Below are 13,449 nucleotides of genomic sequence, written 5' to 3' on the forward strand. Positions count from 1 at the left end.
GGAATCCACATTTCTGGGCCTGTAAAGCACCCGGCCAGAAATAAGGCTAGAAAAACCATTTTCTGAAATGCGGGGTCCAGCTCTCTAACAAGAGGAAGAGTTACAGGTAAAACCTCGTTTCTTCGGACACGAGACCCGGGTACCATCCAATTCGGCCTAGAAAGGACACTTTGAAATGGATCCGGTTTGCCTGGCTTGCCCCAGTATAGGATATAGGATATTCCCTTTGGAGCTCAGCACAGGACATCTTTACAGGTCCAACACCTAAGACACTGGCTAAAAAACTGAGGTATCCTTGTAAGGGGAGGGATTATATAGGGGGTTGAACTTCCTGGTTAGGGTGTGCCAGTGTCCAATCACCTAGTGATACCCTGTAACCCATCAGCTATTACTGAGGCTCTGTGTCCCGTGATGTATGAGAAAGAAATTATATCACATAGGGGACTTTTTGTTCCCTGTGTGATATAAATGCATGTCCACACACATACAAATGTAAACGCACCCATAAGGTGTGTCCACATATGAAAACATTGCTTGCGATACATGTTACATATCGCCATGCACACCATTACAGCCCCAATTAAAAGCTTGACATATTGAGTATCTATTTATTTGGCAGAACCTTCTCTTTTATATTTTACCAAAATCTTGGGTAATATATTGCAATTTTGTGCCCTAAAATGAACATAAATGTATTTGTTTATACATTTTTGATAAAATATTAAGGGAATATTGTGTGACTTAAAAAAATTAAGCTAACACCATTTTATTCTCCCCGGTCTCTGCTTTGACAAAATATATAATGTTTGCAGGCCTAACATGGTTTTTTAAACATGTCTACAAAAAACACAAATCTGGCCAACAGATGCCTTTCTGAATGTCATTCCTTCTTCAATAGCAGTCGGATGTAGACTTACCCAAGTTTTGCATACTTGCATGCTGTTCTGTTTCTACTTGCCAATACATAGTGTACTATATATGCCTCTATACCTTACAGTGAAGTCACGCTGTGGATTATATAAATTATTCTGTTCTTTGTGTAATCTAATCTTTAATAAGATTGAACTAAAAACACAAAAATGGCCCTGGCAGTGAAAGGGTAACTAGAAACCCTTGTTATACTATCTTGTTATACCAGATAGATATTTTATACTTTGGGGGAATAAAATGGTCTTTGGTGCTCTGTTGCTGCAGCTCTATTAAAAAAAAACCTTTTGTCTCCTGCTTAAGCAAGAACAGAAAGAACAAAAGAACAGAAAGGGCTAGCCATGGCTATGACAATTGAGTTCTTTTTTCACCATTAGAGCATCATATAGAGTCATATACAGTACATCTTGACCCCATATAAGACTGTTGTTTTCCTGTGAGCTGGCTTTTATATGAATCTTTTATAGAACTCATTTTTTTTTTTAACAATTTTACATATTTTCAGTGAGATCAATGCAGGAATTATTAAAACTGAGCAAAATTATGAAAAAATGATGTTTAAAGAAGCTCTGAAAACAGGATTCTTCGAATTTCAGGTGAGTTTGCAGACTATGTTGTTGAGTATGTGACATTAGTGTTATTAATCTAACTCCATATAAACAATTTCTCTTCTGTGCTGTAATTTAATATTTTGATTCAGTTTTCTTTGGGCTAATGGTTTTACAACATTTATTGAATGGGTAATATAATACAATGCCAGGCTTTTCTGTCCCCAGAATATAGTATGGTTTTGAGTAAAGGGGTTTTCTCTAAAGCATTTAGACGCTTTTGTGGATGGAGGAATGTGTTGCTTTTTTTTTTTTTTTTTTTTTTTTTTGATAGTAAGTTTTAGCATGGAATTTTTAATAAAAGGAAAGTTAAATTAGATTAATGGTTTTTTACCTTTTTCATTTTTTATTTATTTATTTTTTTATTACAAACTGTAAATTCTTGTTTAAGGTAATGATTGTAGCCAGCATTAAATAAGACTTATTTTTGCCATCTAGAAGTTCTGGAAAACCAAGTTAATCTAAAATTGGTGGGTCATTGGAGAACATTATTTCTTGCTAGAAAATTGATTACACAAAAGTGGATTTTAAAACATCCATCAAAGTGGCAGAATGGATATCGGCAGTCAATTTGAATTTGAAATTAGAACAGTTGACTTTTCAGCATAGGGGAGCTCTAAACACACCTTTCAAAAGGTATCCGCAAAATAGCTGTGAGAATACAAAAGATACTACAAGCTAAGGATTGTTAGAGTAAAAAAGTATATATATGTAGTTTTTTTCTCAGAGATGAGACAGATTAGAATGTATAACGTTTTTTTAATATGTAAGGTTGCATTTAGTTTGGTAATTTATTTTGTCAATGTGATTTGTTCTGTGTTGATTCTTTTTTTCTATGATATATTTGTTGGGATAAAAAAACTTTTAAAGTAATAAATTATGGATATTAAAGCGGGGGTCCACCTTCATCAGCTAAAAAAAAAAATATTAAAAGCCAGCAGCTACAAATACTGCAGCTGCTGACTTTTAATACATGGCCACTTACCTGTCCCAGGGTCCAGCGATGTCGGCAGGCGATGCCGAGAACCCGCTTGGTTCTCGGCAGCTGCCGCAGCCATCCTAGGTGAGGGAATCAGGAAGTGAAGCGTTGCGGCTTCACTTCCCGGTTCCCTACTGCGCATGCGCGAGTCGCGCCGCGCGTCCCAAGTGGTCCCCGCTCTCTCCTGGGAGCTGTGTGTTTCCCAGGAGACAGTGCGGAGGGACAGGAAGAGGCATAGACTCCCATGGGAGTCTATGCCGGAAGTGGGTGCAAATACCTGTCTTAGACAGGTATCTGCACCCCCCTCCCCCCTGAAAGGTGCCAAATGTGACACCGGAGGGGGGGGGTTCCGAAAAGCGGAAGTTCCATTTTTGTGTGGAACTCCGCTTTTAACCACTTGCCTACTGGGCACTTTGACCCCCTTCCTGCCCAGGCCAATTTTCAACTTTCATCGCTGTAACACTTTTAATGACAATTGGGCGGTCATGCAACACTGTACCCAAATGAAAGTTTGATCATTTTTTCCCACAAATAGAGCTTTCTTTTGGTGGTATTTGATCACCACTGGGTTTTTTTATTTTTTGCTAAAAAAAACAAAATAAGATCAAACCTTTTTGAAAAAAAAAATATATTTTTTATTGTTTATTTAAAAAATTTTGCAAACAGGTAATTTTTCTCCTTCCCTGATGGGCGCTGATGAGGCTGCACTCATATGCACTAATGAGGTGGCACTGATGGGGGACACTGGGCACTGATGGGTGGCACTGGTTGGCGGCACTAATGGGCACTGGTTGGTGGCACTGGTTGGCAACACCGGTCAGGCCCTGATTATCAGTGCCAATGTCCCTTTAACACAAGCTGCTTATCGTCTCTCTTCTCTCAAAAGAAAAGCCAATAACCGGCTTGTGTTTACATCCAGTGATTAGCTGTTATTGGCTGACAGCTGATCATGTGGTAAAGGGCCTGTGATTGGTCCTTTACCCTGATCTGTGATCAGCTGATTCCTGCAGACTCAGCGATCACAGAGCATGCCGCAGGGGGCAGACAGGGAGCGCAATCACGGGAGGATGTCAATAGACGCCCTCCCAGCAAAACTAAGGCAAGCGGTTTCCAAAACCTAAAGTGTATCTAAATGAGCATGAACTGCCCTGGTGTGAATGTAGTATACATAAAACTGTGAACAGATACACAATGTAAGTAGCAAAGCAGATACTTTCTTTACCTGTGATGCTGGGCTTTGGGGCTTTAAATTAATTTGATTTAAAGGAGAGTGTAAAAGATAATACCAAGGTGTGGAAAACAGGGGAAAAAAATTTTGTGAACAAATGTAGAGGGCAGCTTACCCATGTTAAGGCGCATAACGTGTTGAGGCCAACCCAGTAGAGTCTCTCGCAGTGACTGGGGAGAGCACAAATAAGGCCGCAAAAAGACAAACGTCTAAATAGGTAATAAAGGGGTATATATGAAATATATACATGGATGTCAATAGTCAAGAGGATAAAGGTAGGTAGGAAAAACACCATTGGAAATAAGGTGGAGAAAATCAGGAAAAGGAGTCCATACCAATGGCCGTATTGAAAACAGAAAAGGTGGTGTAAACAAAAAAGTAGTAAATAAGAAGGTAATGGTAATAGAACCAAAAGCAAACCGTGACTGAATGGTGACAGTGAAGGGTATCAAAGGTAAATGAATAACCAGGAAATGGAGAACTAATAAGGGGAGAGTGCAAAGGGTTACTTGTGTGCAGACCGGGGGTGGAGATACCAATAGTGGATGCAATGGTGAATGATAAAACCCGAGACAAACAGAGGACAAGGTAAATGTAAATAAAGGAAGTGAAGACTAAGACCAATATATACCTGTATCAGGTGTTATGAGTGAAAAACGGGGACACCGGATGAAAAATTCAGTTGATTAACCAATGAATGGATGGTAATTCAAAAGAGATTAGTGAGTAAATGCTTGAATACAGGCTATGTGCCTGTAGATGTCAGAAGTCAGCACCCCAGATCCAAAATCTATAAAGTAAAGTCAAATATAGTAAATATAGCAATGCTGCCCCAACCACACTCAAGGCTGCAATGAGGGCGGTGGGCAGGATGCAAGGCTATAATGGGGAAAAAAAACTTACTTTGACTGGATCTGATCATAAGGACCATCCGGGTCCCACGCTGGCCTATGAAGACTGCTGAACAAAGCCGCAGTATATGCGTCCTCCAACCCCGTGGCCTCACGACACCGCCGATCTCGCACCGCATCTTCCCGGCTCCTTAAGGCGATGTGCGCAGGCGCGCGCGATTCAATATCGCGAGCGCTCCCTGCGGGCCCCATGACGCCGCCTCACGCCGAGATCGGCGATGTCGTGACGTCACAGGGTTGTAGGACGCATATACTGCGGCTTTGTTCCGCAGTCTTCATAGGCCAGCGTGGGACCCGGATGGTCCTTATGATCAGATCCAGTCAAAGTAAGTTTTTTTCCCCATTATAGCCTTGCATCCTGCCCACCGCCCTCATTGCAGCCTTGAGTGTGGTTGGGGCAGCATTGCTATCATATTTACTATATTTGACTTTACTTTATAGATTTTGGATCTGGAGTGCTGACTTCTGGCATCTACAGGCACATAGCCTGTATTCAAGCATTTACCCACTAATCTCTTTTGAATTACCATCCATTCATTGGTTAATCAACTGAATTTTTCATCCGGTGTCCCCGTTTTTCACTCATAACACCTGATACAGGTATATATTGGTCTTAGTCTTCACTTCCTTTATTTACATTTACTTGTCCTCTGTTTGTCTCGGGTTTTATCATTCACCATTGCATCCACTATTGGTATCTCCACCCCCGGTCTGCACACAAGTAACCCTTTGCACTCTCCCCTTATTATTTCTCCATTTCCTGGTTATTCATTTACCTTTGATACCCTTTACTGTCACCATTCAGTCACGGTTTGCTTTTGGTTCTATTACCACTACCTTCTTATTTACTACTTTTTTGTTTACACCACCTTTTCTGTTTTCAATACGGCCGTTGGTATGGACTCCTGTTCCTGATTTTCTCCACCTTATTTCCAATGGTGTTTTTCCTACCTACCTTTTATTCTCTTGACTATTGACATCCATGTATATATTTCATATATACCCCTTAATTACCTATTTAGACGTTTGTCTTTTTGCGGCCTTATTTGTGCTCTCCCCAGTCACTGCGAGAGACTCTACCGGGTTGGCCTCAACACGTTATGAGCCTTAACATGGGTAAGCTGCCCTCTACATTTGTTCACAAAATTTCTTTTCCCCGTTTTCCAAACCTTGGTATTATCTTTTACACCCTTCTTTAAATCAAATTAAAGTATGTATATCTCATTGCATTGTATTTTATTCGCAGACACATTTCCTGATGAAGCGGGTTTCCAGCGAAACTAGTCGAAATTTCATGTCATCTGCGCATATTTTAATATAGTTTGTATTATTATTATGTCTTGATTTTTGTATTAATAAAATCTGTTTTTTACATATACCTCTCTACTCTTACTGTATATCCCTTTCTACTTGTACCGAGATAGTCTGTTTGCACTTTATCCCGGTGAGCTTGGAGTAAGGGGTCCCTGCTCCCAAAAATTCTTGTCTTAAATAAATTCGGATGATGGTACAATTTCATTTAACCCACTTGGTTATGTGAGGCCAGCAAACTCTTCTTATATCTGTAATAGAAATAGTACTAATAAAAATTATCCTAATCATCCAAGCAGGAGCCATTTAGCAGTTAATTTTACTATAGCATTGCAGCATATTGTTTTTAAAATGCTGTATACCAAAGGTCATTTGGGAGTTCGGAAGTCATTATGGTTTGCTGGATCAATTATTTTGTTGCAGGCTGCCAAGGATAAATACCGAGAACTGGCAATTGAAGGCATGCACCGTGACCTTGTGTTCAGGTTTATCGAAATCCAGACTCTCCTGCTGGCTCCTATCTGTCCACATTTGTGTGAATATATATGGTCATTACTGGGGAAGGTATGTAATTTTATTGGCTGCCTTAACAGCTTGATCCATTAAAGTATTTGTAACTGCTGACTTTTAATTTTTTAAGTGAAGTTCTTTTTTAAGTACTTACATGTGAATGCATATTTTAATATGCGCTCTGTGCAATGTAATTTTATTCAGAAATCATATGTATTTTTGTGCCTCTTCTTTAACGCATGTTTACTTGAACGAGCTGCCTACTGCATCTAAATCACACAAAGAAGTAAAGGACCCTTTTTTATGAAATAACCCGCATTAAAATGTATTATACTTTTGTTACCATGCATTTTGGCACAAGATTTTGAATGCTTGCGCTTCTATATGGCACAAGTTTCAACCTAGCCTTATCCTTAATATATGTTATAGCCTTATCCTTATTTCTTTATCATACATCATGGGACACAGAGCAGCATAGTAATTACTATGTGGGTTATAGGCCACCTTCAGGTGATGGACACTGGCACAACCTAAACAGGAACTTTCCTCCCTATATAACCCCTCCTCCTACCAAGAGTAGCTCAGTTTTTTCGCCAGTGTCTAAGATGTTGGTCACGAGTGAAGATGTGCTCTGAGGAGCTCCAGGAGGGATCCTTGCGGGATTTAAATATCCTCCACAGACTGGATCCATCCAAAGTGCCACTGAGGCCAAAGTGGATGGTACCTGGGCCACGTGGTTTTGCCTGTAACGCCTCTCTTTGAGGGCTGGACCCAGGGCTTTGGTCATGCTACATTACCTAACAGCTTTTCCTGGAGGGGTGCTTTTACAGGTCCAAGGGAGTGGAACCCTGATAAAAAGGGACCCGGTCCTTGAAGGTTTACTAAACGCAGCCCGCCATGATGGGTGAAGGTTGGATTGACTGTTAAATCACCTAATCCTGCGATGGGGATAAGGTAAGGGAAGAAACTTAGGAACTAAAAAGTCCACCTATGATTTCTTCTTTAACCTCCCTGGCGGTATGATTCTTTCTGATTTTAGGTGCTGAAAGCGGTACAATTATTTTGCATGGAAATTTGGCGTTTTATATTGTAGGCCTGTAATTCTTAACAATAACACACTTAAATCTGTCCAAACAAGAGTCTAGTAGATATCCCGGGTATGATAAAGTTTGAAACACAAAAACATAAATTATAATATAATAAAAAAAAAATAATAATTAAAAAAAATAAAAATAAATAGTAATAAAATAAATTTCCACACGATTCACTATCGCTCAATTCTGCAAGTGTTCTAATTTACTATCGCTGTTTTCTAGCTGGTCTAAAGCCATTTTTGACGTAAAGGGACACTTTTTGGTTGCTATTGACAATCTCCAGTTTCCAGGCAGAAAGAACAGTATATGCAATATAAAACTGCATGCAGGGCATGGGCCAGAGCACTGGGGACAAATGGGATGTGAAATGATTTCATACAGTACCGTAATCTGTAAGATTACGGTACTGTATGTGTTATGCTTTTTACATTTTTTTGAATTTGCCGCCAGGCTCCGCCCCCGTGCGTCGCGACGCTCGCAGGGAACGGAGCCTGGCACAGAGAGGCTTCGGAACAGGACACAGCCCGCGGACACTGTGGGGGACATCGCAGGATCCCGGGGACAAGGTAAGTAAGGAGGCACCAGGATCCTGCGATGCAATCCCGAGTGTGGCTCGGGGTTACCGCTAATGGTGCTGAATTTTAACCCCGAGCCACACTCGGGAATACCGCCAGGGAGGCTACGGGAAAATTTTTTGTCATGCCTTAATTCTCCACTAGAGGGAGTATATGCACATACCTTAATCTCTTGTCTTCACTTCAGCTCAGTGTCAGTCTGTGTGTGGCCGCAGCGGCTTGTGCAGGAGGATTCCTCTCAAGGTAAGAGAACTGCTAAAATGCTTTTCTCCCCCCTGAAGGGACCAGAAGGGTTAGGGAAACAGCAGTGGTTGTACCCCCCCCCCCCCCCCTCGCACGCGGGAATAATTTTCAAATGAAAAGGAGGAGGCAGGTTTACGAAGAGGGCGGGGCCTAGGCGTGGCACCGTGCAACGTCCACCAGGACGCACAGAGGCTTAAAGATCAGCTGGGTCAGTCTCTCTCGCGGCTGATAGTGTGGAGTAAGCAAGCAGCTTACACCTGGGACGCAGGAGCGTTGGGGCATGTAAGGGCTGCAAGTGGCATTCCTAAAGGGAAGGACATTTTTCCCAGCACTAGGCTGAACGTAATAGCGGCATCATTCTGTCATAACTATGTTCACCAATTAGTGCAATTTAATAGTGCCTCTGCTTTTTTGCTTAGGATTATGCGTACCAAAAAAGACACCACAACTTCCAGAAAGGTACCAAAGGTTTCACCCCCAGGCGCTAGGAACTCCAGTCGCACACTGCCATCCTCGCCTGAAATACCAATTATGGCAAGCCGGGGTGAGCCATTGGAACAAATTGGTGGTGCAGCTGCTTCTCACATCTCCGCCCCTGTATACGTGACTGAAGATGTCTTTTCCTCCACCCGGCAGGGTCTAGAAGGAAGATTAGCGGCTTTAATCGCATCCTCCATCCAGCAGGATGGAAAGCGTGTCAGATCCCCCTCCCCACCTTAGGCCCTTTATTAAGGGAAAAGTGGGTACATGATGAGGTGTTACCCTCAAGCGATCAGGAGGAAAGACAAACCGATGATTCCTCTGCAGAGGAAACAACGGTAGATGTACCTTTTTCAGCCTCACAATCTGAGAAGTTGATTATACAAGCTTTCATGGAGATGGTTCATTCTACTTTCATGCTGTCTGTAACGGACTCTTGGGTTCCTTAAAACTCTCACAGCCTTTGCATGCGTTTCCTATCCATGCATTACTTGAAAAGCTTATTTATGCTCATTGGAATCACCCGGATAAGCATTTTTTCTCCCTCCTAAGAGATTCTCAGTTCTCTATCCCATGAAGGAGAAATTCATCAAAAAATGGAAAGTACCAGCAGTTGACGCTGCGATTTCGAGTGTGAACAAAAGTCTAACTTGCCCAGTAGACAATGCACAAATGCTTAAGGATCCAACAGTAAAAGGTTGGAATTCCTGCTCTTTTTCTTTGGCAGGTGCCGTTACTCAGCCTGCAGTTGCTGCAATAGGCGTCTGTCAATCCCTAAAGGACCAATTTAGACAGTCCCTTAAATAGGTTCCTGCTCAACAAGCCCGGGATTTGGCAGAGCTACCAAAAGCATTATGTTTTGCCATAGACGCCATTAAAGATTCTATTCACCAGAAGTCTCACCTTGAGCTTGTGCTAGTACACATGCGTTGAGTCCTGTGGTTGAAAAGTACTCCTGACTGGGTTCTCTTTTTTTCATGCGGATCGGCTCGGGGTTGATTTGGATGTATTTGTCTAAACGATTTCCAGTGGGAAAAGTACTCTCTTGCCAGTCAAAAGAAAATGTAAACACCCTTCATTTAAACAGGCTCTTTCTCCTACGCCAGGGGCATCCGCCTCTAGGCAGTGGCGACGGCCTCTGCTGTCAGACTCTAGAGGAAAACCTCAGGGTCAGGCCCAGACTCAAAAGAAGTCCTGGGGCCGGAAACATGCAAAGCAGAATCCTAGAGCCTTATTATGAAAAGGTGCACCCCCCTCGCCAGGGTGGGGGAAAGACTTCTGCAGTTTTCAGAGGTCTGGCAAGAGGAAATTCAGGACAGATGGGTCATCTCCACGGTAACTCTGGGGTACAAGCTGGACTTTCCACCGTCTCGTTTCCTGAGGTCAAACGTTCCCAAAGACCATCTCTGTTTCGACTGATTAATGGCTCTGGGGGTGATCATAGACCACAGAATAGCAAGGTTTGGAGTTTAATTCAAACTTCCTTATGGTACCAAAACCAAATGGAAATGTCAGACCCGTTCTAGATCTAAAAAGTTTAAATCAGTTCCTTAAGATCCACTCCTTTCGCATGGAGTCGATTAGGTCAGTGGTTTCTATCCTATAAGGAGGAAAATTTCTGGCGTCTATCGACATCAGGGATGCATATCTGCATGTCCCTATATTTCCCACTCACCATGGGTTTCTGCGGTTCAAGGTAGAGCAGCAGCATTTTCAGTAGCTTTGCCCTTCGGTGCTAGCTACAGCACCCCGGGTGTTTACAAAAGTTCTGGCCCCACCTCTAGCCAGGTTAAGGCCACAGGGCATAAGCGTAACTAGACGATCTATTGCTAATAGACCAGTCGGGGGCTCCTTTGGAGCAAAGCATGTGCATTACAGCCAAATACCTGAAAAATCCAGGTTGAGTTCTCAAACTAGAGAAGGCTGGAGTACTTGGATATGATCATAGACACAGCCCAGAAAAAGGTGTTCTTGCCTCAGGCAAAGATCAACACCATAAGAGAGCTGGTGTGGATGGTCAGGTTGAAGAGAGATTCCTCCATTCACCTTTGCATGAGGTGGTTAGGAAAGATGGTGCCTTCATTTGAAGCGGTTCCCTATGCCAGTTCCATTTGAGACTGTTGCAAAACAATATCCTGTCTGCTTGGAACAAAACGGTTCAAGCTCTAGATTTGCCAAATGCGGCTGTTCCCCAAAGGTGTTCCAGAGCCTCAGTTGGTGCTCGATATCCAGGAATCTGCAGAAGGAAAAAACCTTCATACCAGGTACCTGAAAAGTGGTAACGACAGATGCCAACCTTTCAGGTTGGGGAGCAGTACTGTAAAAGACAACTGTCCAGGGACAGTGGTCCAGAATCGAAAAAGCCTTGCCCATTAACATCCTAGAGATTCAGGCAGCGCGTCTGGCTGTGAGGCCCTGAACAGGGTACGGGATCGTCCTGTCAGGATCCAATCCGACAATGCCGCAGCTGTGGCCTATATCAATCGCCAAGGGGGCACTAAGGGTCACGCAGCTCAGAGAGTGGTGGACCATATTCTAGCTTGGGATATTCCTTCGGCAGTCTTCATTCCGGAAATAGAGAATTGGCAGGCAGACTACGTGAATCCCCAGCAGTTCTTCCTGGGGGAGTGGTTCCTTCACCCCGAAATCTTTCTGGCTATATGCCAAAGATGGGGGATTCCGGACGTAGATCTTTTGGTGTCCAGGTTCAACATGTAGTTGGTCAACTTTATGTCAAGGACAAGGGATCCACTCGCATGCGAGACAGATGCATGTTGACCCCATGGTGTCAGTTTTCACAGAATTAGGTTTTTTTCCCTATTCAGTTGCTGCCATGACTTCTTTGCAGGATCAAGCTGGAAAGAAAGCCAGTAATTCTGGTAGCCCCAGCATGGCGCAGAAGGTCATGGTATGCAGAAATCGTAAAGATGACAGTGGAGGATCCATGGTCCCTTCCACTACCCTTCCACTACAGCCAGACCTACTTTCACAGGGGTCGATATTCCATCCTACTTTATGACCTCTAAATTTAATGGCTTGGCTATTGAAACCCATTTTCTGAAGAGACGTGTGCTTTCCGGGTCAGTTATCACTACCCTGATTAATGCAAGGAAGCCAGTTTCTAGAACTTTATAATATAGAGTCTGGAGGACTTCTGTTTCCTGGTGTGAAACCAAGGGTTGACACCCTCCGAGGTATATCATAGGCAGAATGCTTGCCTTTCTACAATTAGGGGTAGAGATGAAGTTGGCCTTGAGTACTTTTAAGGGCAAAGTCTCAGCTTTATCGGTCTTATTTCAAAGACCACTTGCTACGCATTCTTTGGTCCAGGGTTTTATGCAAGGAGTGATGCAGCTTAATCTGCCAGTCAAACCTCCTTTGAACCCTTGGGATTTGAACTTAGTTTTGTCAGTGTTACAATAACAGCCATTTGAACCAATGCAGCATATTCCCTTAGTCCTTCTGACAAGGAAGTTGGTATTTTTGGTTTCTATATCCTCAGCAAGGAGGGTTTCGGAGTTGGCTGCTCTTTCTTGTAAAGAGCCATACTTGATTATTCATGAGGACAGAGTGGTGTTGCGCCCTCGTCCAGGTTTTTGCCAAAATGGTCTCAGGTTTCCACCTGAACCAAGATATTATCCTGCCATCGTTTTTTTTTTTTTTTTTTTTTTTTCCAAAACCATGTTCCAGGGAAGAAAAGTCACTACATTGTCTTGATGTGAGAGCAGTGAAGGTCTATTTAAAGACAACTGCTCAGATTCGGAAGACTGATGTCTTATTTGTACTGCCAGAGGGTCCTAAGAAAGGACAGGCAGCGTCAAAATCCACTGTCATTAAGTGGATTCGGCAAGTTATAATTCAGACTTATGATTAGGAGTAAGATTCCACCTTTTCAAATCAAAGTGCACTCTACCAGAGCGGTTAGTGCTTCTTGGGCAGTGCGTCACTAAGCCTCTATGGCTCAGATTTGCAAGGCCGCAACTTGGTCTGCAGTCCATTCATTCACCAGATTTCATTAAGTGGATGTAAAAAAGGGCATGAGGTTATCGCCTTTGGGCATAGTGTGCTGCAGGCAGCAGTATAGGTCCTCAAGTCTGTTGGCGCCCTACGTGTTGTGTCTCCCTCCCCTCAAATAGCGTTGCTATGGGACGTCCCACATAGTAATTACTATGCTGCTCTGTGTCCCATGATGTACGATAAAGAAAATAGGATTTTTATTACAGCTTACCTGTAAAATCCTTTTCTTGGAGTACATCATGGGACACAGGGCCCCCCCCCCCCTTTTTCGGGGGGATATGTATACGTATATTGCTTTGCTACAAAAACTGAGATACTCCTGGTAGGAGGAGAGGTTGCATAGGGAGGCAACTTCCTGTTTAGGGTGTACCAGTGTCCATCACCTGAAGGTGGCCTATAACCCACATAGTAATTACGATGCTGCTCTGTGTCCCATGATGTACCCTAAGAAAATGATTTTGCAGGTAAGGTGTAATAAAAAACCTATTTTTCTTTAGTACAGCAATGCCTGGGCACTGATCTTTTGCATGCAGTTCATCCTTCTCAGTACCTCCCAAATTTTGCCC

General features: G+C 42.8%; 1 protein-coding gene across 1 annotated transcript in view; it reads left to right on the forward strand.

Annotated features, from left to right (window-relative positions):
• LARS1 (leucyl-tRNA synthetase 1) overlaps window positions 1-13,449 on the forward strand; it is a 94,911-nt gene that overhangs the window by 61,391 nt on the left and 20,071 nt on the right. Inside the window, exons 24-25 of the mRNA XM_073620626.1 lie at window positions 1,433-1,523; window positions 6,388-6,528. Coding sequence (XP_073476727.1) covers window positions 1,433-1,523; window positions 6,388-6,528 — 232 coding nt within the window. The remainder of the gene's footprint in view (window positions 1-1,432; window positions 1,524-6,387; window positions 6,529-13,449) is intronic.

The sequence above is a fragment of the Aquarana catesbeiana genome, linkage group LG03, assembly GCF_042186555.1.
Source record: "Aquarana catesbeiana isolate 2022-GZ linkage group LG03, ASM4218655v1, whole genome shotgun sequence".
Classification (NCBI taxonomy): Eukaryota; Metazoa; Chordata; class Amphibia; order Anura; family Ranidae; genus Aquarana; species Aquarana catesbeiana.